This window comes from Dama dama, chromosome 23 (genome assembly GCF_033118175.1).
Source record: "Dama dama isolate Ldn47 chromosome 23, ASM3311817v1, whole genome shotgun sequence".
In the NCBI taxonomy this organism is placed as follows: domain Eukaryota; kingdom Metazoa; phylum Chordata; class Mammalia; order Artiodactyla; family Cervidae; genus Dama; species Dama dama.
This window is the reverse complement of record NC_083703.1, coordinates 26,311,891-26,334,908: the sequence shown is the minus strand read 5'-3', so window position 1 is coordinate 26,334,908 and position 23,018 is coordinate 26,311,891. Positions and strand designations below refer to the sequence as shown.

The following is a 23,018-nucleotide window of genomic DNA, read 5'->3' as shown; positions in this document are numbered from 1 at the left end:
TCTTCCCGACCCAGGGATCAAACCCAGGTCTCCCACATTGCAGGCAGGCTCTTTACCGTCTAAGCCACCAGGGAAGCCCCCATATTCAGTATCTTATGATAGCCTACAATGGAATATAATCTGAAAGAATAACTGAATCACTTTCTGTACATCTGAAATTCACACAATATTGTATGTCAACTATCCCTCAATTAAAAAGATAAGTCAATTTTAAACATGCTTGGCTAGATGCTCAATGAAAAATACAGCACACGTCTTTCCCACTAAGCATCTATTCTACATACGCTCTGAGGTGCATGACCTTGGTCCCACCAATGTTTTCTGAGTCACGCATGCATACTGGTAACAAGTGGGAAGCTGAGGACTAGCTCAGGTTGCTGGGAGACTGGCGGACGGACCAACCACCTCAGGTGCGGGACTGCGTTAACCGACTCAGGTGAGCAGTTGTCACCGAATTCCTCCCCTCGGCTTAGGCTAGAGCCGTGGATCCTTGCTCTGTTCTGGATTTCTCTTCTTTACCACGAGCAGTGGGCTCATGCAGCTGTGTTCCTGGCAGGGCTCAACAAAGCTTCCTTCCCTTTGATGGCAAGGCATCCAGCTTTGTCAGGAAGGATTAAGAATTCCAACCCCCAGAGCCAAAAGGTGAGGCCGAAGGGATTCCAGGTGTTTTAGCTCCTGGAATTCATGAATAGGGGCCAAGTTGCAAACTGCAGACATGACACCAAGTTAGGTTTTGTTTTGTGTGTGTGATCAAGTGTGGTTTACTCCAGAAATATAAGAATCTTTTTAAATGTTAATTTTTAAAAATGGTTTTTCATTAATACCAGTTTATGACTCACCAAATTATGATATTGACAAACGAAAGAATATTGTTATATTTGCCAATCAGATAATTATTCCATGAGACTACACATTTTAAAAATCCATTTTGACACAACAGAGAAAACTGAAAATTTTTCTGTACAGAATTTTTTTGAGTCCACTGGATGAGAACCAGCTTGCTGAACTGTGTCCACCCCTTCTTTGCCGAGTTGGTTTTAAAACTACGCTCTCTGTCTCATTTCTAAGTTGTCTTCACTGAAACCTGAACGCTTTTTCTGTGGGTTGGATGGTGAATATTTGTTTCTTCTCCTCTGGGGAGAACAGTTTGACTCTCTCCCAGAGAACAGCACTGTCTAAAGTAGGCTGTGGGCAACTTGGAAAGTGACCACAAGGGTCTCGTCTAAAAGTAAAAATAGAGAAACACCACTGAAACCCAGAGTCAAAGTTCTGAATCCTAGCAGGCTCTGTCCAGATGGTTAATATTTGATTTTCTCCGTGCTTTACTGCTGGTCCTTATGGAGGTTCCACATCTGCTTAAGAGTTAAAAACAGGTGTCCTTCCCAGCCATAAACAAGATTTTCAGAGGGAATTCTAGGGCCCCTGTGTGGGCTCCGTGTAACAAAAACACAACTTCGAACACTATGAAACCCTAGTCTGAAGGCTAGACATATCAAAAAATAAGGATCTCCAAGGAGCAAAGACTCTTAAGAATGTTGCTTTAGCAAGAGATGAATGAGGTCATGAAAAGCAAAGAGAAGCATCGTATTCGGCTCATACTTCGTGATGAGCATGACTCCATCTGTCTTCACATGGAGCTGGTTTACATGGAAAGTGTAACTGACTAAAAATAAAGTTCCAAATCCAAGCTTTTCTGCAGTAGCAGCTCAGCCTCCCCTTCAAATCACATGTCATTTCTGACATAAAAAAAGCAGCCGTGGAGGACAAGAGGCCTCTTTCTCTAAAAGTGTGTAGGCTCCGATCCTACAACGTCATCACTCAGCTTGCAGTCCAGAGCCACATGGAGATTTCTCCCAGCACTCTCTATTGCACCTCCTGACCTCTTGGTCCTCAACTTACAGATCCTGTGTGGTGGGCAGAACAAAGACGTCTCCATCCAAGTCTCCAGAACCTGTGACTACATGGGAAAGGGGATGAAGGTGCCCAATCAGCTGAGCCTAACATAAGGAGATTATTCTGGAGAACTGGACCCAATGTAATCACAAGTGTCCCTAACAGTGGAAGAGAGAGGGTTGGAGGTGTGATGAGGGAAGCCACGTCAGAAAGATGCTACTTGCATGTGTTTAAAGATGGAGGAAGAAGGCTGCAAGCCAAGGAATGGGAGTGGCCTCCAGGAGCTGGGAAAAACGGGAGTTTCTGGAAAGGAATACCAATGATCCCTTAATTTTATTAGTTCACTGAAGTTATGTGGGACTTCTGACTTCCAGAACTGTAAGACAGTAAATCTGTGTCATTTTAAGCCAGTGAATATGTAATAATTTGGTACACCAGCAAAACACAACTAATACTCACTGTCAGGAAGCAGAGTCCTTCAAGAACCCTCCTGCAGTTCTAGGACAGGCAGTGCCTGGGTTTCTTTGGCAGTAAAACCTAATCATTAATTTTTTTTTTTTTCTAGTTAAACTCCAGCATCCAGTGCTAATCCTTAGAAAGGATGATAGAAAATGTCAAGGCATGTTCTAAATTTGGGGGTGGGGGATGGGGTGGGGAGGTGGAGGTGCATCTGGAGAAGCGAATCTTTTTTTCCTGCTCATTTTTACTGCAGAGGAAGGTAGCATTAGCATTATTGTTAGAAATGCAATCCCATTCAAATGGACTTGCATTAGTGCGATTTTACAATCTGCCTTTTCAGGTTCCCTGTGCTTTATTCTTCAAAACATGCCTGTATGCTCTGAATATTTGGATAATCTTCTACGATGCTCTAAATCTAGAGAATTTTAGCTCACAAAACATGCAGATTTTTGTACTTTGCCCTCAACACCATGCAGGTGACATTTGATAATATTTAACACTATTTGCAGTTGTAACAGCAAACAGTCCTAAATTAGAAAGTGAAGAATTTATTCAATAATTAGAATTCTGGGACTTGGAATAGCTGATAGAAAGATATTAATAGATTCTACATGCAGTTGTGCACAGGTTTTGCTGTCATTGGTATGGCAGTTTTGCTTTAAATGGAGGGAAAAAATAGCAAGAGATCCTCCGAGTAAGATAATTTATTACCTTTCACGTACAGATCTTCAGGACCCCTTTGGAGTGAGGACATAACTAAATTCCATGCTTAGAGGTGAAATAGGATGTGTCAAGCCCCGTCTCAACCCTCTTACTCCAAATAATGAGGGAATCTGACTTCTCTACCAAGAAACAATGCCATTAGACAAGAAGAGCAGTTAAGAACCCCCCATATCTGGTGTTTCAGTGTGATCACACCAGGACCACATGCCAGAGGAGGGATGATAGTTCAACCCATAGAATTAAAGTAAAAACAGAACAGGAACACTCACCCTCATGTCTCCGTTCACAGTTTTCGGTGTGTGGTTGAATGCGTGGGCAGGATCCTTGTTGTACACTTTGAGAAGGGATCTGTCCTGAATGTTCCTGGAATCAAAAACATCAATAACTATGGCAGATGAAAGGAGCCTTATTGTGGCCATTTCCTTCTCCTCTACTCATAAGAATCAGGTAAAAGATATCTACAGACAGTCCAGCCGCTGTGTGCAATCAACCAGACAAAAACTTCTTTTACCGTAAAAATAGGCAAAGATAAATAAGGCAAAGGAAAAAAATGCCTTCAGCTTTTCTTTCCTTTTTTCCCCCTATTCCTCAGGAAAGTATTACTCTTTCTCTGTAGCTCTCCACCCATAAATATCGGGTAGCATAAACCTTCTTTCAAGATTCAGAGCAAGGAAAGCTAACACTTCATGAAACAATAAAGTTCCCATATTTACAATCTGTTCAAAGGGATTTGGTTAATATTTAAATATTTAATTGTTTACTTTGAGCAGACACCTGGTTTTCTGCTTATCTCATGAATGGATGCAAACGAAAAATGCTTTTTTCCTCCGAATACCTATAGCCAGGGAAAGAAAAAGGTATTTGCAGTCCAGAAAAAAAGTACCATAAAGATCAAAACTAGTATCTTTATGATTTTTTTCCCCTTCCATAATGGATTTTTAAAAGATATTGTTCCTCATACAAGTTGGATTCCAGAAAAAGCAGTGGGTAAATTCTTCCGCTGGTTTGTCTCTCCCTTGGAATCCAACACTTAGAAACTCTAGAGTCACTCAGACTGCAGCAAAGAACAGAACCACATTTCGCTAACAGCCTACCTTAAAATTATTTAAGAGCTTATGAATATCTACGACGTCCTTCACCCTCCATCTTCAGTTTTCATCAGCAGAAGAGGCCCCCCGGGCATGTTCAGCCCCGTCTACACTGCGATGCCTGCCAGGGCTGGCATGGTGAGCCTAGGGAATCTGGTGCAGGAAGACACATTCCTTTCCTCCAGGTGCAGCCACACGTATTGTGGGCCAATCGCAATCACTGGGATGATTGGCTTGTGTTTTTGTTTTCAATGAACTGGAGGATCCTTGGACTAGTCTTGCTTCCTTCCATCAAATATCTGTCAGTGTTTGCTTTTAAGCGGTGACTAGCCCCAGCTTGTACCATCGCTCCACATTTCAAGCAGCTCATTAGAAGTCTGCTTAAGGGGAGGAGTGTGGCCCTTGTTACTAGAAGAGACTCAGTGACTAGGAAGGGAAGAGTTAACAGAGGGAAAGGGTGTGGGGATTCATTGCAGGAACTCACCCTGTGGCCGGGGGGGGGGGGGGGGGGGGGGGGGTGGGGGGGGGGGTGGGGGGGGTGGGGGGGGTGGGGGGGGTGGGGGAGGGGGGTCAAATTCCCAAGTGACGATGTGAAGAAACTGAAAACCTTACTTAAGCCATGAGGAAAAAAAAAAAATTCATGTGGTTCTGAAGGTATTTAAAACACAGGAGGTTGGTTTATGATTAATTTAGAAACATGTTCATCCAAGATGAACCAACAGAAAAGGCCCAGCTTGCGTTTGCCATGGCAACATTTACAACACAGAATTTCAACCTAAACTCTCGGTAGCATTTCCCCAAGGAAAATATGGACAACTCAACACCATGATGAAAGCTCCAAATGTTTAACAAATATACCCTCACTTCAAAAATACTGGCCATGAATGAAATTTGTCTCTGGGTTTAGGATATTAAAGCCAGTGTCTTCAGGTAAAATCTACAGGCTACATTTTTTTTTTTTCCCTTGCTGGGAGAGGGAGCAGGCAAGGTTCTATTTAATGCTGATGGTGAAAGTTTATTCTACCATTCAAATAAAATATACTTGAGAGATTTTATGCAAAAAAAGCAAAGAATAATAATTCTTTGAAAGAACATACATGTTATCATCTTGCCTAAATAGTATATTCATCACCAAATAAAGACATTTAAATATTTTTAGGTCCACTTAAATATTTTTAGATCCATTTTCATATGTAAATCAAAACTCTGAAAAGCAAAATTATAGACAAATTTATAAACCAATGATGTTCCCCTTACACATTTTCAATGAGACTTTTTAAAAATCAGGCTATCAGTACCACAGCCTAAGAATCAACGAGAACATCACTTTTGCAGATAGAAACAAACTGAAACTATTAACATTTAATGCGATCACTTCTTTCAAGTGCTGCTTTGTTTCATCAACTGAATTTGCATCAACAAGGACCATTTCAGTTTGGAAGTTTTGGGGGACCTTTTCCTCTTTGTCTTCCCTCCCATTTCTCTTTTTGTGACTACATCACAGTACCCCCAAAGAATGTGCAAAGAAAGTCTTAGTAGTCATACTTTGAGGCTTGGGAAAGAAACTCATGTCTAGGAAATCATGACTTGTACTATAAAAATTCTTGCATGAGCTGCAAGACAGTGGGATCCAACTATTTACAATAATTTCATCAGCCTTGAACTCCACAATCAAAAGTGGCTTTGCGTAGTTTCATGTGTACTTATTATTACCCTTCCCCTCAATTTCTCGAACTGCAAAAATTCAAGAAGATGGTTTTAAAGCAGCACATCCATGTTAAAAAAAAAAAAAAAAAAACTACATGAGATTATCTTATTGCAAGTATCAGTTCAGTTCAGTCACTCAGTCATGTCCGACTCTTTGTGACCCCATGAACTGCAGAACGCCAGGCTTCCCTGTCCATCATCAACTCCCAGAGCTTACTCAAACTCATGTCCATCAAGTCAGTGATGCCATCCAACCATCTCACCCTCTGTCATCCCCTTCTCCTCCCTCCTTCAATCTTTCCCAGCATCAGGGTCTTTTCCAATGATCAGTTCTTCATATCAGGTGGGCAAAGTATTAGAACTTCGGTATATTGGAGTATATACTGCAAATATACTCTCTAAATATTGCGTGATTACTTCATGGTTAAGTTCATGCTTTGTGCATTAAGGATATTTTTTGATGACAGCTTGATCAATAATTTATGTCAAAAAACAAACATGAATTTCCTGATACTCATGGATATTTAAACATATTTTAAAAAACAGAAAGGTTGGGCAACAGACCTAACACCTATACCTTAGGGGCATGTGTCAAACGTTGAAAGCTCTAAATTACTCATACACCTTTGTACAAGCCTAAATATGTCATTTCTGATCACTGTTAGAAATTTATATGCACTAGAGGCATATTTTTAAAAAGTAGTTCTTATTAATTCCATGATGAAGAAACAGGACAGTCTGCTATCCCCACAAGGAAGGGACCCAGAGAAACCAACTTGGGGCCCAGATGAGTTGACAGGAGAACATTCTGAGGGAATAAACAATTTCTGATCAAGAATGTGGACAGTCAGGTTTGGGGCTGGGCTTAGACATTAACTGGCTGCATGATCTTGAATAAGTCTTAACTCTTAAGCATCTGAGTTTCTGGTCCCATCAAATGCAAGGGCTGGATGAATCACTCAATCTTTTTCTCAGCTCTAAAATGTTTAACAGCTATACTAGCAACAGCTCATTTGGGTTGATTTCAGTCCTGTTTCTCAGGCTTGTTTGGCAAGAAGGGCTCAGATGGTCCCTTCTTTTCACGACATAACATTATTGGCATTGATAAAGTGCTTCCCTTTCTGTGCCACTGGCCACAGTAGGAATCCCTTTAGCCTCCTTTTAAAGTACATCTTATTATATCAGGAGTGGACTTCCTGGTGGCTCAGATGGTAAAGAATCTGCCTGCACTGCAAGAGACCCAGGTTTGATCCCTGGGTTTGGGAAGATCCCCTGGAGAAGAGAATGGCTACCCATTCCAATGTTCTTGCCTGGAAATTTCCATGGACAGAGGAGCCTGGTGGTCCAGAGCCCATGGAGTCACAAAGAGCTGGACAGACTAACACTTTCACTTTTCACTATTATACTAGGAGCCCTGGAGAAAGCCCACATGGAAAGTGGGATCCTTTAGCAAAGGCCAACTATTTAAAAAACAAGAAAAGGAGAAGGCTTCTTGGTCTCCTTTCTTGTGGACAATAGCATTGCGCCCACTGCTTTTATTCTAACTCATTCATGTAAATTATGGCCCAGTGGGATCATTACCTAAAATGTCCACAGGCTCAGTCTATGAGAATGAGAGCCCTTGAAAAGGAGTTGGTTAAGTTCCACCTGTAGGTATAACCTTCTACTCATATGATCTTCCTGGGCCATCGCTTCCCTAACTCTTACAATAAACAATGGACTGGCTCAACTTTTCCATTTTTTTCAGATGTAACCTGCAAACATCTGTGTGGGAGAAGTCTGTTCTCACCTCTGTAAACCAAACTTTGTCAATGAATTCTAGAAAACCAGATAGTGGATTCACACCTGGATAAGGTAAACCTGCTCATTAAGACAACAGCCGTGCTGTCTTCACTGGGACACGGAGAGATGGGGACTTGGTACCAATGGTCGGTGGAAGATGGTGGACACATGTGACGTCACCGCTTACCTGACATCATTTAGTTCGTAATAGACATTTCTGCTTTCATCTTTGATGTAAATGGCGACACTGGGCGACTCCAGCATTTTCATGGTGAGCTGCTGTGGGAAGGCACTTACGAAGAGAGCTCGGATTGTGTCTGCACTTGTAATTTCGTTCGGCATCCTGAGCTGCTTGGTTTCATCTCCGTACTGGAGATAGAGAACTCCTGCACACAAGATGGACACAGTTACCAGTCACAGCTCAAGACTCACACGACGCATAGCACAAGCTAAGCCACTTCCGTCCTACCGCAGGCAGGAATGTTCCAGGTGCGCTTGCAAAAAAACCATGTCACAAGAGACGTAATCTTGGAATTTTCAAGAAGCGCACTCTCTGGTTATGATGTAAATACCTTATTCTTTAGAGTCAAGGCAGGTGTTACAGAGGCTCATTTTTAACTATTTTAAAAACCAAAGGACAAGAAGCTAACCCTTGGTGGCCTAAAGCAAAACACAGTATTTAATTCCCTTGAAAGGTGTATTTAGGAATCTGACCCCATTGGGTGAATTTTTTCCCCAAGTCTTTAATGAGGGACACAATCATGATAGCAACAGGCAAGTGACATAAAGTCTTTTTCTTTTAAGATTTGTTTTGAAGTGGACCTATTTTAAAGTCTTTATTGAATTTGTTACAATATTACTTCTGTTTTATGTGTTGGTTTTTTGTCCTCCAGGCATGTGGAATCTTAGCTTCTGAACAATGAATCAAACCCACACCCCCTGCATCAAAAGGTTAAGTCTTAACCACTGGACCACCAGGGGAATCCCTAGATTAAGTCTTTATAGTCCATCCAGAAATGTGCTGTAAGTGGAAATGCTACAATATTTCTGGGGCTTTACTACATATTGAATGTTTCTACCAAAAGAAAATATCTACATGAGTCTGGTGTCCTAATGTGTCAGAAAGAAAATGGAAAAATATCAGTTGCACCAACACAAGCACAGGATGATAGCATCTTAGAGTTCCAGGGGGCATGTGGCTCCTGTGAACCATGCCTCCCAGCCACTGTGCCCCTGTGGAGTGCAGTCCCCTCTTCCTGGAGTCTAGGCTTGGCCACGGGACTCACTTTGGTAAATGAGATGCTAGCAAGTGTGATGCAAAACGGCACATGCTTGCACATGAGAGCTTGTCTTCTTGTTGAGCATGCCTGTCTTGTCTGCATCCTCACAGAACCAAACTTCTGTGGACTCTAACTGAGCCGCGCTGGGAGGCCTCATGAAGAAAAAAGTGGGAGCCCTGACTGATGCCCCCCACCAGGCACCATTCTCCAGCCAGGACCACCGGCCAGTTATGTGGGTGCGCCACATTGAGGGGGGAACCCTTGGCCCCAGGAGAGCCCTGCCAGAACAGAAACAAGACCCTCCCTGGAAACCCTGCCCAAATGGCAGAATCACAAGCAAATACATAACTGTGGTTGTTCTCGGTCACTATGTTTAGGGTCACTTGTTATTCAAAGACAGGTGACTTGAGGCGGGGGATGGAAGATCTCGATGCTGAATCTGAATCCCACTTCCTGTGAGAATCTCCCGAGGCCCTCTACCAGTACCACTGGAGCAGTCGTTGGCAGGACAGACTCAAAAGAAAAAAGACTATGACTTGTGGTTAAATACAACAGCTCATGCAACTGATTTATTTCTATCTCCTTCTGACATTCCATTCAGATGACGATGAAGAATTAAAAAAGCATAAATCAAAGAATTAAGGGGGTGAGAGAGGAAACAATAGCAGACCATAGAAAGCTGACACCTAGGTCTTCAGGCGCAGAACTCTGCGTAATTGCAGGGCTGGAGAAGCTCAGGAAATGAGGCACTAGATCCTCCTAAAGGTAGGAATGCAGAGTGCCTGGAAAGCATGAGGGCTGACTGAATTTTTTTAATGGTGCAGCACGCTTTCCCTGGGCGGCTTCCCTGGTGGCCCAGTGGTAAAGAATCCTCCTGCCAATGCAAGAGATGCGGGTTCAATCCCTGAGTCAGGAAGATACCCTGGAGAAGGAAATGGCAACCCACTCCAGTATTCTTGCCTGGGAAATGCCATGGACAGAAGAGCCTGGCAGGCTACAGTCCATGGGGTTGCAAAGAATCGGACATGACTTTGTGAGTCTACAACAATAGCAACAAGTTTCCCCATCTCCTTTGCATCCCATTCAGCCAAGCAACTCCACAAATCCACAGCAGAACCTGAATGAGGAGGAGCCAGTGGACTGGATTCTGGCTCACTAGACATAGGGGAAGGTGTGTGAGGTCCCCTCTGTCAGAGTTCTGGCAAAGGGCTGACATCTCTGTCAGGAAACTGGAGGAAGCCCTGGAGGAAAGCTGACTGTCCTCTGAAAGGACACCAACAGAGTTTTGAGCAAGGTAAGATTCTGATTCTGTCTGGTCACCCCATCATGAAGCAGCCCAGGCCACACACAAGAACTTCCAGTGAGTACGACCATGCTTCGCTTATACATGAACAGACCAGCAAGTATTACCAGGCATTTCATAAAGCCTCTTTCATGTTAGAAACAAACAGAAACCAGAAACTCAGAAGCAATGAGACAGTCTGAGAAAGGGGGAACATTTGGAGAGCAACAGCGAGCTCTGGGAACCATGAGAACAGAAAGGACAAATTCAGTGGCGAAGACAAAGTTGACGAAATCTCAAAAAGGGCACCAAAATAGACTAAGGAGTGGGAAAAGGGTGAGAACCAATAAAAAAAAGAGAGAATTACCTCAGAGCCTCTCAATTCCTCATAATGGGAACTTGGGTAAGGAGGTCAGAAAAAACCGAGCAGTTTCACAAAGGTATTATAAGAATTTTTTTTTGTCTCCCCAAACCGAAGACATGAGGTTGGAGACTGAACAGGTTCAGGAGGGAGGGACTTCCCAGGTGGTCCTGTGGTTAAGACTCGGAGCTTCTGATAAAGAGGGGCATGGGTTCGATTCCCGGTCAAGGAACTAAGATCCTGCATGCTGCAAGGCGTGACCAAAAAACAACAACAAAAAAAGGTTCGTGAAATGCTAAAGACACTCAGAATTGGCACTGAGACATTCCAGATGGCAGGGGAAAAACAGAGGTTCCTACAAGTTCCCAGAGGGTGGGGAGGAAAGTCACAAAGGAAGAAGAGGGAGTTAGAAGGGCATTCGCTTTCTCAGCAGCAGCCCAGAAACCAAAGACAATGGAGAAATGGTCTCGAAAATCTGGGAGAAATATTTTCTATCTAGGTCTATATTTATCCAAACCATCAATCAGGTCTTTCATTCAAGTCAGCTTCCCAGCCATGCTTTCCCTCACCACCTTCTCCAAAATTTCAGCACCCTTTCTGCCTCTTATTTCATACCCCAACTCCTGCTTCATTTATGTTCCTGAGAGTTTTTCACTATTTACTCTAACCTATATATTCACAATTACTAGTGTTTATTGTCAAAAATGGAAGCTTCATTGGGCTGGGTTTTTTTTTGTTGTTAATTTTTGGCTGTGCTGGGTCTTCATTGCTGTGCCTGAGGTTTCTCTGGTTGAGGCGAGTGGGGGCTACAGTCTAGTTAAGGTAGGTAGGCTTCTCGTTGCGGTGGCTTCTCTAGTTTTGGAGCACGGACTCCGAGCACGTGGGCTTCAGTAATTGAGGCACATGAGCTTAGTTGTTCCCTGGCACGTGGGAGCTTCCCAGGAATGGAACCTGGGTACCTGGCAATGGCAGCTGGATTCTTCTCCACTGTACTAGCAGGGAAGTGCAGGATTTTTTTTTTTTTTTTCAATAAAACAGAAGCTTCATGAGACTAGGTATTTTTTAAAAAATAATTCCTCTGGTCTCCTTTTTATTTGTTTGTTTACTTATTGGCCGTTCTGCACAACTCACAAGATCCTAGCTCCCTGACCAGGGATTGAACCTGCATCCTTGGCAATGAAAGTGCAGAATCCCAACCACTGGACCACCAGGGAAGTCCCACCAGGGATTTTTTTTTAAACTGCATTTTTAAAAACAGGTTTTGGGGTTTTTTTTGGTCAAGCTGGGCAGCATGTGGGATGTTAGTTCCTCAACCAGGGATCGAACCTGGGCCCCCTGCATTGGAAGCCCAGAGCCTTAACCACTGGGCCACCTGGGAAGTCCCAGGGATTCTTTCTAAGATGTTTTTTGTTGTTGTTGTTTGCCTTGGTATCCTTTGACTTGTGATACTACTTGTGATGTAGTAGGTTCTTAACATGTGTTTGTTGAATGAATGAATGGTTTATTAATATAGGTCATCCAAAAGGAATGTTCATTTTGGGATCTATTTGGGCTGTAAGAGCTTTTGCTACATGATTTAGGAATCTCGTTCCTAATTTGGACACAAACGAGACCCACATTCTGAAGTGTCCATCTCCTTGATCAGAGTAGTCCTTTCATACAAGCATAAGCAGCTCACTCTCTCTTCTCTATCACTGTTTCGATCCTCAGCTTCTTCAAGGAGTTAGTTTTCCAGAACTTCCACACTGCTACACATTTTGCAGAGTACAGAAAAAACCCTTTCAAGCCTGTCTGACCATAGATTGTGCAACGTTTCTGCCCCAAACAGGAGATGCGTTGACTCTCCATGTGATTGCTAATGTCATATCCGAAGGCCAGAACCACGTTTGAGGTCTGGGCCGCAACCATGCCTGGGCGGGGCCCCTGTTCAAGGACCACTCGTGGCCTTCCTACAGTCAGATATCACGGCCTCATTCCCCCCAGAAGGGCCTGGTTTTCATTCCCACATCTGCATTCTGTACGTGTGTGTGCTTGAAGTAGAATTTGCAGGCTGCTCTGAGGGAAGGAAAAAAAAAAAAATTGGGCCTGAACTATGGTTACCTCAGGGTCTGGCTAGTGCGGCTGCCAGCTGGGTACACAAGTCCAGTTACAGATCATGAATATCTGGAGAAGATGGAAAAGATGCCTTTATGAACAGAGGAGAGCAGTCTTTTTACACTTGATTCAGCCTGCCTTCTCAGTTCACGAAAGGTATTTAGAAACGCTTAAACTCAGAAGGAACTCTCTTAATCTATGGTGGCGTTTTGTTGGCACGGTGGTGGGATTCAGCATGCCCTGGCATTCTGCCCTCGCTCTGAGTGAGGGCTGGCTGCTCCAGATTTAGAGGAAGTCTGAAGGACTTTGGATGAGAAGTTCCCTTTTTATGAAGAAGGAAAGAGGACGAGGGAAATACATTTATTTATAGGATGTCTGCTCTGTGTCAGAAACAGTACCCATGTAATTTCACAGAATCAGCATCTCTGAAGAGATTGGTGTGATGCCCCCATTTCACAGAAAGGGAGAAGGAAATTCGGAAGGTCCAGGTAGCTCGCCTCAAGTTACAGGTAGTAAAATGGCTTAACTAACTCATATATCCCATTTGGTCAAGCCACAAAAGTCACGATCTCTCCCTGGAAGCACACAGCCTCTGAAATTTTGCATTAAGCTACATCCATCTCCTCCAACTGTCCTCTTTGGACCATCATAGCTGTCCTCACACTTTTAGCCCGACCATCTGCTGGAAGATGTGGAAGCATGATGGGGGCAGCTTGGAAAAAAGATTCCGGTCTTGAAATCAACCAAAGTAAATGATGACACGTGGTTAGAATTAATCCACGTGCTAGGGGGAGCGGAGGAAGGCCCAGAGCCCTGAAAGCAGGAGTGCTGAAAGGAACCCCACAGTATCTGCGGACCTTCTGAGAAACCTCAAGTGTTCTTCCATCTCAATGGTTCTGCAAAGGGAAAGTCCATTTGTCACCAACAGCTTTTGGTGACATGTTGTAAAAAATGAAATGCACTTGGCAGGTCATGTGGTATCACACATTGCTATAATCTTCTGAATCTCAGAATCCATTCCAGAGTTTGGGACAGCTTCTAAAATGTTCTTTATCTTCATATAGGATGTAAGGGTTTGCACTGTGTGACCTCACTATGAACTGAATATTTGTGTTCCTCCAAAATGCATGTTAAAACCTTAATTCTTACTGTAGTGGTATGTGGAGGTGGTGCCTCTGGGAGGTGATTAGGTTATGAGGGTGCCCCCCTCATGGGAATAGCACCCCGTCATGGGAATAGCACCCTTAGAAGAAGAGACATGGGAGAGCTTCTTTTCTATCTCTGCTCTCTGGTTTGTGGGGATACAGTGAGATGATAGCAATCTGCAAACCAGGAAGTGGGTCCTCCCCAGTCACTGACCTTGAACTCTCCAGTCTCTGCAACAGTGGAAAATATATTATTGTTTAAGATACTCTGTCTTCTGTAATTTGTCACAGCACCCCAAATCAACTAAAACAGACCTCAACCTCCTCTTGCCCATTAACCCCAAATCATGCTACATTTCTAGGGCATCCCAGTTGTGTTGGAAATTCTGCCGCTCTGTGACTTTATCAAGCACGCCCACTTTCCACACTGGGCCATCCGCTTGGAGGACTTTCTCACCACTTCTTTGCTTGGCACACACTTTACCTCTGAGCCACTTTCCCAAACACTCCTCCAACACTTTTCCATTAACTATTTAAGAATGTTTCTCAAATATATCTTACTGAAATTGCAAGCATGGCTTTCAATTCTGCATTACAATTAGCTGTACTCATCAGAGGGTAATATATAGTAAAATATTAGGTGTATAGTAGCTGCTCAAACATCTTTTAGTTGAAATGAATTGAATTCTCCCTGTAACGTGGCCAACTTAATCTGATGTGTGCCTGCCTTCTGGAATGCCTTCTACAATTTCCCCTAAATAGCATTTTTCACAGCCAGATGATGGTGACAATTCCAAATGACCTAAATTCCTCAGTTTCTCAGAATTCAATTTAAGACTAAGCAAATCAATACGTGCACTGTAACTATGGCAAACGGCTAATGCCTTAAAAATAAAAAGAGCTGTTAAGAGTATTTTCTGATGGAAAACTAACAGTTTTCAGTTTAATAAGAAAAAATATGATTATTAAAATAAAGATAGCCTCATGAAATTAGCAAAAAAATTTTTTATTTTGGCTACTTTGGGTCTTAGCTGCATCAAATGGGATCTTTGCTGCAGGCAGCCTCTCTAGCTGCTGCGCTTGGGCTTAGCTGCCCTGACGCATGTGGGATCTTAGTTCTCCGACCAGGTTTCAAACCTGTGTCTCCTGCATTGCAAGGAGGATACTTAACCACTGGGCCACCAGGGAAGTCCCAGCAAAGGTTTTCACAATACAGTAAATAGTGCCGACAGGAGATGAGAAAGCGAGTTTTCTCACATACCAATGTTGGGAAAGTAAGTTGATGCTACTTCTCCAAAGAGCTATCTGTCAGTATGCATCAAGAGCCCCCCAAATATACATATGGTTTGAGCCACTTCTACACATTATGCACAAAGATGTATTTACCAGGATGCTTAATAACGCACCATTTGTAAAAGTAACAGGGGGCGGGGAGAGGGGAGTGGATTCCAACATTAGAGGATTCGGGATTCACTCAATAAGTCAATTCATCTACTAAACATCCACTCACTGTAACACTGCTGCTGCTAAGTCACTTCAGTCGTGTCCAATTCTGTGCGAACCCATAGATGGCAGCCCACCAGGCTCCCCCGTCCCTGGGATTCTCTAGGCAAGAACACTGGAGTGGGTTGCCATTTCCTTGTCCAATGTATGAAAGTGAAAAATCAAAGTGAAAACGCTCAGTCGTGTCCGACTCTTAGTGACCCCATGGACTGCAGCCCACCAGGCTCCTCCGTCTATGGGATTTTCCAGGCAAGAGTACTGAAGTGGGGTGCCATTGCCTTCTCCACACTGTAACACTACACTGTTATTAAAAGGAATTCTAAACGAAAATGGCAATGAGAAATAAAGTTGTATTTTGTTAAGTGGCAAAGTATATTATGAAACAGAAAGGAACCAGATTTTTAAAAAATCAATTAATCACCTTAATGGCAGTGATGGACCCAAGTCTTGTGTGGCCTGAAGCTTATGACAATTTTGACTCCTTAAGAATAAGACTACAAAGTTAAAAACAAAAAATTCACTATGAAAGTAAATTGTTGATTTATAGGGGCCTGAACCTTGGTTTCCCCAGGTTCATAGGTAAGTCTACCTATTTGATGAATGTCCAGAGAGGTTGTCCTCAGGTGGTTAAGTTCATGGGTGATGTCCTCTTCATCAAGATTTTCTATATTTTTTACATTTTCTCAATTAGTATGCTTTGATTTGATCATCTTAAAAAGTAACTACCACAGATCTAAAGAGACTGGCCAATTAGGGTTCCTACTCAGTTAATTGGGTAATTTTTCAAGACAGAAGAGATGGGCCACAGGAGGGGAACATATTAAACTTTCAGTGGAGCTGGCAGAATTTAAATTGGTATCTGAAATGGGGCAGACACTGGTATTTAAAATAAGCGAAAGATTCCAGGGTGGTTAATATCGTGGCATATCCTGAAGAGACTGAATTTAAGAGTCCTCTGATTTAAAAACAGAAGTGCAGGGGACTTCCCTGGCAGTACAGTGGTTAAGGCTCCATGCTTGCCCTGCAGGAGGCATGGGTTCTATTCCTGGTGGGGGAATAAGAGCCCACATGCTGCAAGGTATGGCCAAAAACTTAAAAAATAAAAAAAAATCAGTTATTAAGAAAAAAAGGAAAAAAAAGGAATAAAAAAAAAAAAAGGAAATAAAAAGAACAACAAGAAGTGTAATGCACTGAAATGTAGCTTGGGAGGACCTGCAGAAATGACTTCATTCATTCAAGAGACCAGCCCCTATGTTGTGCCGGCACCATGCCAGGACTGGGAGGTACGATGGTAAACCACGGGTCACACCCTGTGTTCTAACCCACACAGTGGTTCCATAAAATGACCCTGTTATTTAGACCTTAACAATTCAGATCTGACACCAGCTGACATTTTGTTTCAGACACAGTAGCAATTTGAAGACCAGGCCGCATATGTTCCTTGAAAAACGCTAGCATGCCCCCTGATGTCGGAAACGTTTCACTTCCTGAGAGGACTCAAGCTGCCACACCTCTTCCTAGGGAAGAGCTTTTCAAGCAGGGGACAAAGCAAGATGGCAAGCATCGTCTTACAAAGAAGAGAATGATAAAAGAAATCTTCTTCTCCACGTTAAGTCTGGATGCTCCTTTTTTCTGGAATAACTTTACTCTTAGATTTCACTTTGATTTAGGTAAAGACCAAATCTTTGCTGCGGTATCTTAGGTGGATGACATCAATCAGATATTTTCTTATGTCTTTCAGACATGTGATATTTAAAGCCAAGGCAAGACTCCATTAAGTCTTTTAACTGATTTATCTTCTACTAGTTATAACTAGGCAACTACAGGAGACCCTCTGGAGAGTCTTAATGAGGGACTGAAAAATTGCTACAGCAATTTTAAGAGAAATTCTAATTTAGATTGTGCTTTACAGAGTCATGGGGCTTCCCCTGTGGCTCAGCTGGTAAAGAATCCGCCTGCAATGCAGGAGACCTCGGTTTGATCCCTGGGTTGGGAAGATCCCCTGGAAAGGGGAAAGGCTATCCACTCTAGTATTGTGGCCTGGAGAATTCCATGAACTGAATAGTTCATGAGGTTGCAAAAAGTCAGACACAACTGAGCGACTTTCACTTACAGAGTCATAATTGTGGAGCAACCCATGTATAAAAGTTAAATATTGTAGGGAATTTCCTGGTGGTCCAGTGGTTAGGAATCCACCTTCCAGGGCAGGGGACCTGGGTTTGATCCCTGTTCTTGGGCTTCCCTGGTGGTTCAGAGGTTAAAGCGTCTGCCTGCAATGCAGGAGACCCAGGTTCGATCCCTAAGTCGGGAAGATCCCCTGGAGAAGGAAATGGCAACCCACTCCAGTATTCTTGCCTGGAGAATCCCATGGAGGGAGGAGCCTGGTAAGCTACAGTCCATGGGGTGGCAAAGAGTCGGACACGACTGAGCGACTTCACTCAGTCACTGGGAACCAAGATCCAGAAATGAAGCCCATATGCCGCAACTAGACTACACACCTCGACTAGGGAGAAGCTGCAGACCTCAAATCAGAGATCCCGAAGCAGCCAGGGTAACACATACACATATACTGTATGTACTGTATATGTATGTATACAGTACATACAGTATATGTACATATACAGTATATGTATAAAAGTACAATAATCAGGGCCCCAGAAAAAATTAATTGGCCTTTTAGGGATATGAAAAGTGCAACTTCATAGAACTGCCAAAGAATGTTTACAAAGTATTAGAAAGACTTCGCTACAAATCAAATGTATATACCCATCCCTACTAGGAGATTTAAACATTGTGCATGGTTCTCAATCATACTGATTAGCAGATTTAAGCCCAGAGATTATGGACATTAGTGAGAAACCATCTGAGTTAATTGGAAATCTATTTTCTTCTACGTTAAAGGACTAGTGTTTTACATAATAATAACCAGTCATTATCTTGGATGAATGAATATATCTTTAGAAAACTTTTCAGTATGAAATGATAGTTTTTATAGAAGTTACATGTAGATTTATGAATTTTATTATTCATAATTTATTTTCTACTACTATGTGAAAATTAGCCTACTTGAAAAGATACCACCTGTCTGGTCCCCGAGTTGGGAGGAAAAGACTTTGGGAGGTGTGATGGGCCAAACTTCTTTCCCCTCTGGCCAGCAAACATGAGGATCATCAACAGTTCCCAGAGGAAACTTTCGGGGTAAATGGGAACACTGCTGCTTCTTTACACTTTCACAGCCAAAGTCACGTGAGTGACGAAACACCACTATCACCCTGTGATGACTAATGCTGTAAACAAACGCCAGTAGGCCCACAGCCGTGACTCCATTTCATTGGACAGACTTCCTACATTTTCAAACTCACGTTGTTTCTAAAAACTGGACTATAATTGCTTTACAAAAATGTGGTGTTAGTTTCTGCTGTACAACAAAGTCAATCAGCTCCCTCCCTCGTGGGCCTCGCTCCCCCCACCACCCCCATCCCACCCCTCTAGGTCATCACGGAACACTCAGCTGAGCTTCCAGTACTTTGTAGAAGGTATCCCACTAGCCACTGATCAACTTCATGTTTTAAAAGCAAGAAGTGGAAATGCTTGGACTCCAAAGAGCCTTTGGTGCCGCCTCTTCCTACATCTTTCCCTTCCCCACCTTCATTTCTGGACTCCACATCCTAGTTTCCTTCTGAGGCCCAGCCTTCCACCAGGGTCCCTGTCCCCTTCAGGGGGAGAGACAAGACAAGAGTCTGTCTGTCTCTTCACTCTGAGGGGACTCATCCAATTTTCCAGCACCTCATGGAAATACATGGGGGATAAAAACCCATCGTTTTGCAAACGGCTGGCCTTTGCCATCCTCAGGCCTGGGGGTGCACACACACACACACACACACACACACACACACACGTAATAGGACCTGAAATCGGGGAGTGCTTCAGTCAGTCGGAGGGTGATGTTCTGAGCACGGGCAGCCACTGACGAATATTCGGGAACACTCACATCTCCCTCCTGGCTCTTCTGCCCCCAGGTCTGTGGAGAAGGCAGAGCAGCTGGAAGCGTGATGGACAGGGAGGGTGCGGCACGCGCCGAGCGGCTGGCCCTCCTCAGGGCTCTTTTTTTCAGCTTCTTTCTGGGTGCCTGAGGGGGAGGCTCAGAATGTTTTGTGCCGAGTGGTGAGAAAGAGGGTGTGGGCCGTTCAGGGAATTCACATCTCACTGGCCTTCATTTCAAAGCTTTTAAAAAAGACTTGCTCCATCACGTGAGAAACATCAAGGAACTAACCCATGCCAGCTCCCAGAGGAATCGTCAGTCTCTCTCAGTGCCAGTGATTTGATTTTTTTTAAATTGAAGTACAGTTGATTTATAACGCTGTGTTAATTTCTGCAGTACAGCCGCAAAGCAGTTCAGTTACACATATCTGATGGAAGGGCGGGGCTTCTGTGTGTATAGTCCTGATGGAGTAAGGGGCTGGAGAAGAAGGTGACAAAGAGGCTTGTCCCAGGGGGCTACACTCTGGAGCCACTCCCCACCCCAACATCGGCGTGAGCACCCCCAAGTGCTGAGGGTGGGGACCAAGGCTCTGCCGTCTGCAGGGAGCATGTAGGGAGCTTGTGTCGGCAGGGGAGCATCACTTACAAGTGAAATGTGAAAGCAGCTGGTGGGAGAGGGACCTCCCTGATGGCCCAGGGGTTGAGACTCCATGCTTTCAGTGCATGGAGTACAGGTTTGATCCCTGGTCAGGAAAACAAGATCCCGCATGCCCATGGTGTGGCCCAAAAAAAAAAAAAAAAAAAAAGAGAGAGAGAGAGAGACGGAGGGAGAATCAGAAGGAAGTTGGGCTGCTGCAGGTTGAGGGTGAGGCAGACCTCCTCCACCTCATGATCAAGCAGAGAACTCTGAGAATTTCAAAAATACTAAAAATCAAATCTGCCTTGAGAGGTTGTTACGAAGGTATGCTGGTCAAAGCATGAAGCTAGAACATACTCCACCTAATGGGGGTCAGCTGGATTTCCAGCTTTAAAAACACTTAGACATATGGGGTAGGACCCTCTGTGTTCTTGCCCCAGGCAGGCTCCTGTGTGACACAGAAGTATGAGGGGTGTTTCCCGAACATCGGCTAGGAATAGCATCTCTACTGACAGCTGACTTTATGTCTATTTTTTGAGTGGTCCTCACACATGTGGGTACCTGAGGGTCCTCTACTTCTCCAGAGATTTACTTATTTTATTTTTGGTTGAATGCTGGCAGGAAAGCTGAGTCACGCTGAGCTGTTTTTCGTGTCTCCATGGTGTACACATGGGTGGACTGCTTCGGTAACAATTTCAGCTTTACATTTTTACCATGATGATTATGCGCTAATTATTCTGCTATTTGTTCACTGTCGGATTCTTCTGAGATTTTTAACAGGCTTTCCCAGGCTGTTGTACATGTCCCCTCCACCATAAGCGGCCCCAGCTGCCCTGTGACTCTCCCAGACAAATCCGGCGGGACTCCAGCCTGGAGTGGGCAAGTGAAGGAGCGCGGGGCGGGTGAGGCCCTTCCCGTTCCTGCCCACCCGCGTCCACTCCCTGAGTCCACTCGGCTGCTCCTCCCGTGTCCTCAGGCCCATGCCAGAGGGTGTGACCCTTCTGGAAGCCTCTTTGGGGTCTCCTGTCTTTGGCCCTCTCCACATCCTGCCCCTATGGAGAGATCTGAAATGTCCTTTTCAGCCCTGCCTGGAGGAATAAAGGGGGTCTCAAGAGACAGCGATGTGGAAAGTGTCCCCATTTCTCTAAGCCCCAGATGGGTGCTCAGGATTGTAGTCATGTGTGTGAGGGTGTGTGAGTCAGAGAGGAGAGAGAATGGGGTGAAGATGGATCTGGCGGTCAAGTACGCCAAGCTGGGTTGAAAAATGAAAGTGCCATTGAAAAATGGCACTTATCCTGGCTGGAAGGGGCTTTACAAAGCTTTGTAAATCTCTGTAAGAGCTTTTTTTTTTTCCTTGCTTGCTCTTTTTCTTCCTTCCTTCTTTCCTCTCTCCCTCCTTCCCCTCTTTCTTTCATGCCAGGTCTTAGCTGCAGCTTTTAGCTGTGGAATACATGATCTAGTACCCTGACCAGGGATCAAACCCAGGCTGCCTGCACTGGGAGTGTGGAGGCTCAGCCCCAGGGAAGTCCCGTAAGAGGTATTCTTATATAATACATTGGTTCCTGCTTTACAAGCAAGTGGGAAAGGAGAGAGATACAGCCAGTGGAACTCCAGGTACAAGAGGGTTAGGACATGGGGCCACGGTCTCTCTCCCAGACACCTGGCCTCCAGCCCGCAGGGGCTCTAAGGAGGGGCTGGCCCTGAGCGCTGGGTCCCATGACGTGACTCTCCAGGGCTGGGCTTGATGAGCTGAGCTTTCCAGTCTGTCCTCAAAAGACCCCGAGGGACTTTATCGTACCTTTACCTTCTGTTGTCCCCTGGTCCTTTCGGAAGGGCATTTCAGAGATGCGACACATGGCTACTTCCTCCTCCTCCCCTTTTCCCCTTTGAAGTTTCGGTGCTGCCTTTTGAAAGCAGCTTCTGTCCTCCACCACATGAGCACAATCAAGAACAGATGTCCGAGGGTGGTAAAAGCAGCCTGGGAGCAGTGGGTGGGGAGGGACGTGATGACAAAGTGGCCTGCTCAGATCTGTATCCCCAGTCTCCCCATCACTGCGGGCAAAATGCAACCCCTGCTTCCAGACACATCCCCAATCACCTTTCTCCTTGCTTTCAGAGGTAAGAGTCCCTCCTCCCCACCCCTAAATGCCTCAAGATCAAAATGACAATTGTTGCTATTCTTTTTCTGTTTTTTTGGCTGCGTCATGTGGCATGTGGGATCTTAGTTCCCTGACCAGGGACCAAACCTGTGGCCCCTGCAGTGGAAGCGAGAAGTCCTAACCACTAAACCACCAGGAAAGTCCCATCATTAGTGCTCCTACTGTAATCCCTGGGAATGGCAATACGCCCACAACACATCTACCGGCTTTAATAGCTAAAGAATTTATCAAGCAAAGCTGTCTTGGGCTGCCCCATCACAACACGCATTGGACATGCAGAGTCCCTCCCCTGGGCTGGAGGTAACTTGGAGAAACAAGACCCGACCCCAACTGCTACCACGTCCAAGCATCTGTGCATTCTCTCAGCTTTATCTTCTATAATAGCAATTCAACTGATACATAAACATCATGCTTTAAAACAAGCATACCAGAAGGGAGAAACACAGAGTATGTTCTCTTTCCATAGGACAAGTACTTCAAGCTACACAGCATGCTTATGCCAGCTAAAACAACTAAAAGCAAAAGCAGACTCAATTGTTATTTTGATCCTGAAATGAAAGCTTTAGGGAGAAATGTTTATGAAACTTGGGGCTATTGCAGATTGAGAGCAGCAGCACTGCATTCACTTCAGCAGAATCAGTACCGTGACAGACAGATCTCCCTCCTTCTAGAAGTATTTATTGAGTACCTGCATGTGCTGGCCAGCCTTCTATACTGGGACTACAGCAGTAAGCTCAGAGGTCTGTTTCCACTGATGTAGATAGACAATAAGGTCATAGACGAGAGTGGAGATTGTGCCAAACAACAGGGAGTAAAATAAAACAGGGTGTGGGGGGCAGAGAGCAGTGGGGTGGGAGCAGCTGGATTGCTATTTTATTCTCAGTAGTTGGATATCCTGCTGATAAGGTATTTGAAAGAAGGGTG

At 44.3% G+C, this 23,018-nt stretch overlaps 1 protein-coding gene across 12 annotated transcripts in view; it reads right to left on the bottom strand.

Moving 5' to 3' along the window:
• The window catches only part of KIAA1217 (KIAA1217 ortholog), a 440,539-nt gene that overhangs the window by 116,256 nt on the left and 301,265 nt on the right, over positions 1-23,018 (bottom strand). For all 12 annotated transcript variants that reach the window (XM_061126199.1, XM_061126210.1, XM_061126205.1 and 9 more), the window contains exons 4-5: positions 7,840-8,038; positions 3,345-3,438 (exon numbers count right to left, since the gene is read on the bottom strand). In XM_061126199.1, the coding sequence (XP_060982182.1) occupies positions 3,345-3,438; positions 7,840-8,038 (293 nt within the window). The remainder of the gene's footprint in view (positions 1-3,344; positions 3,439-7,839; positions 8,039-23,018) is intronic.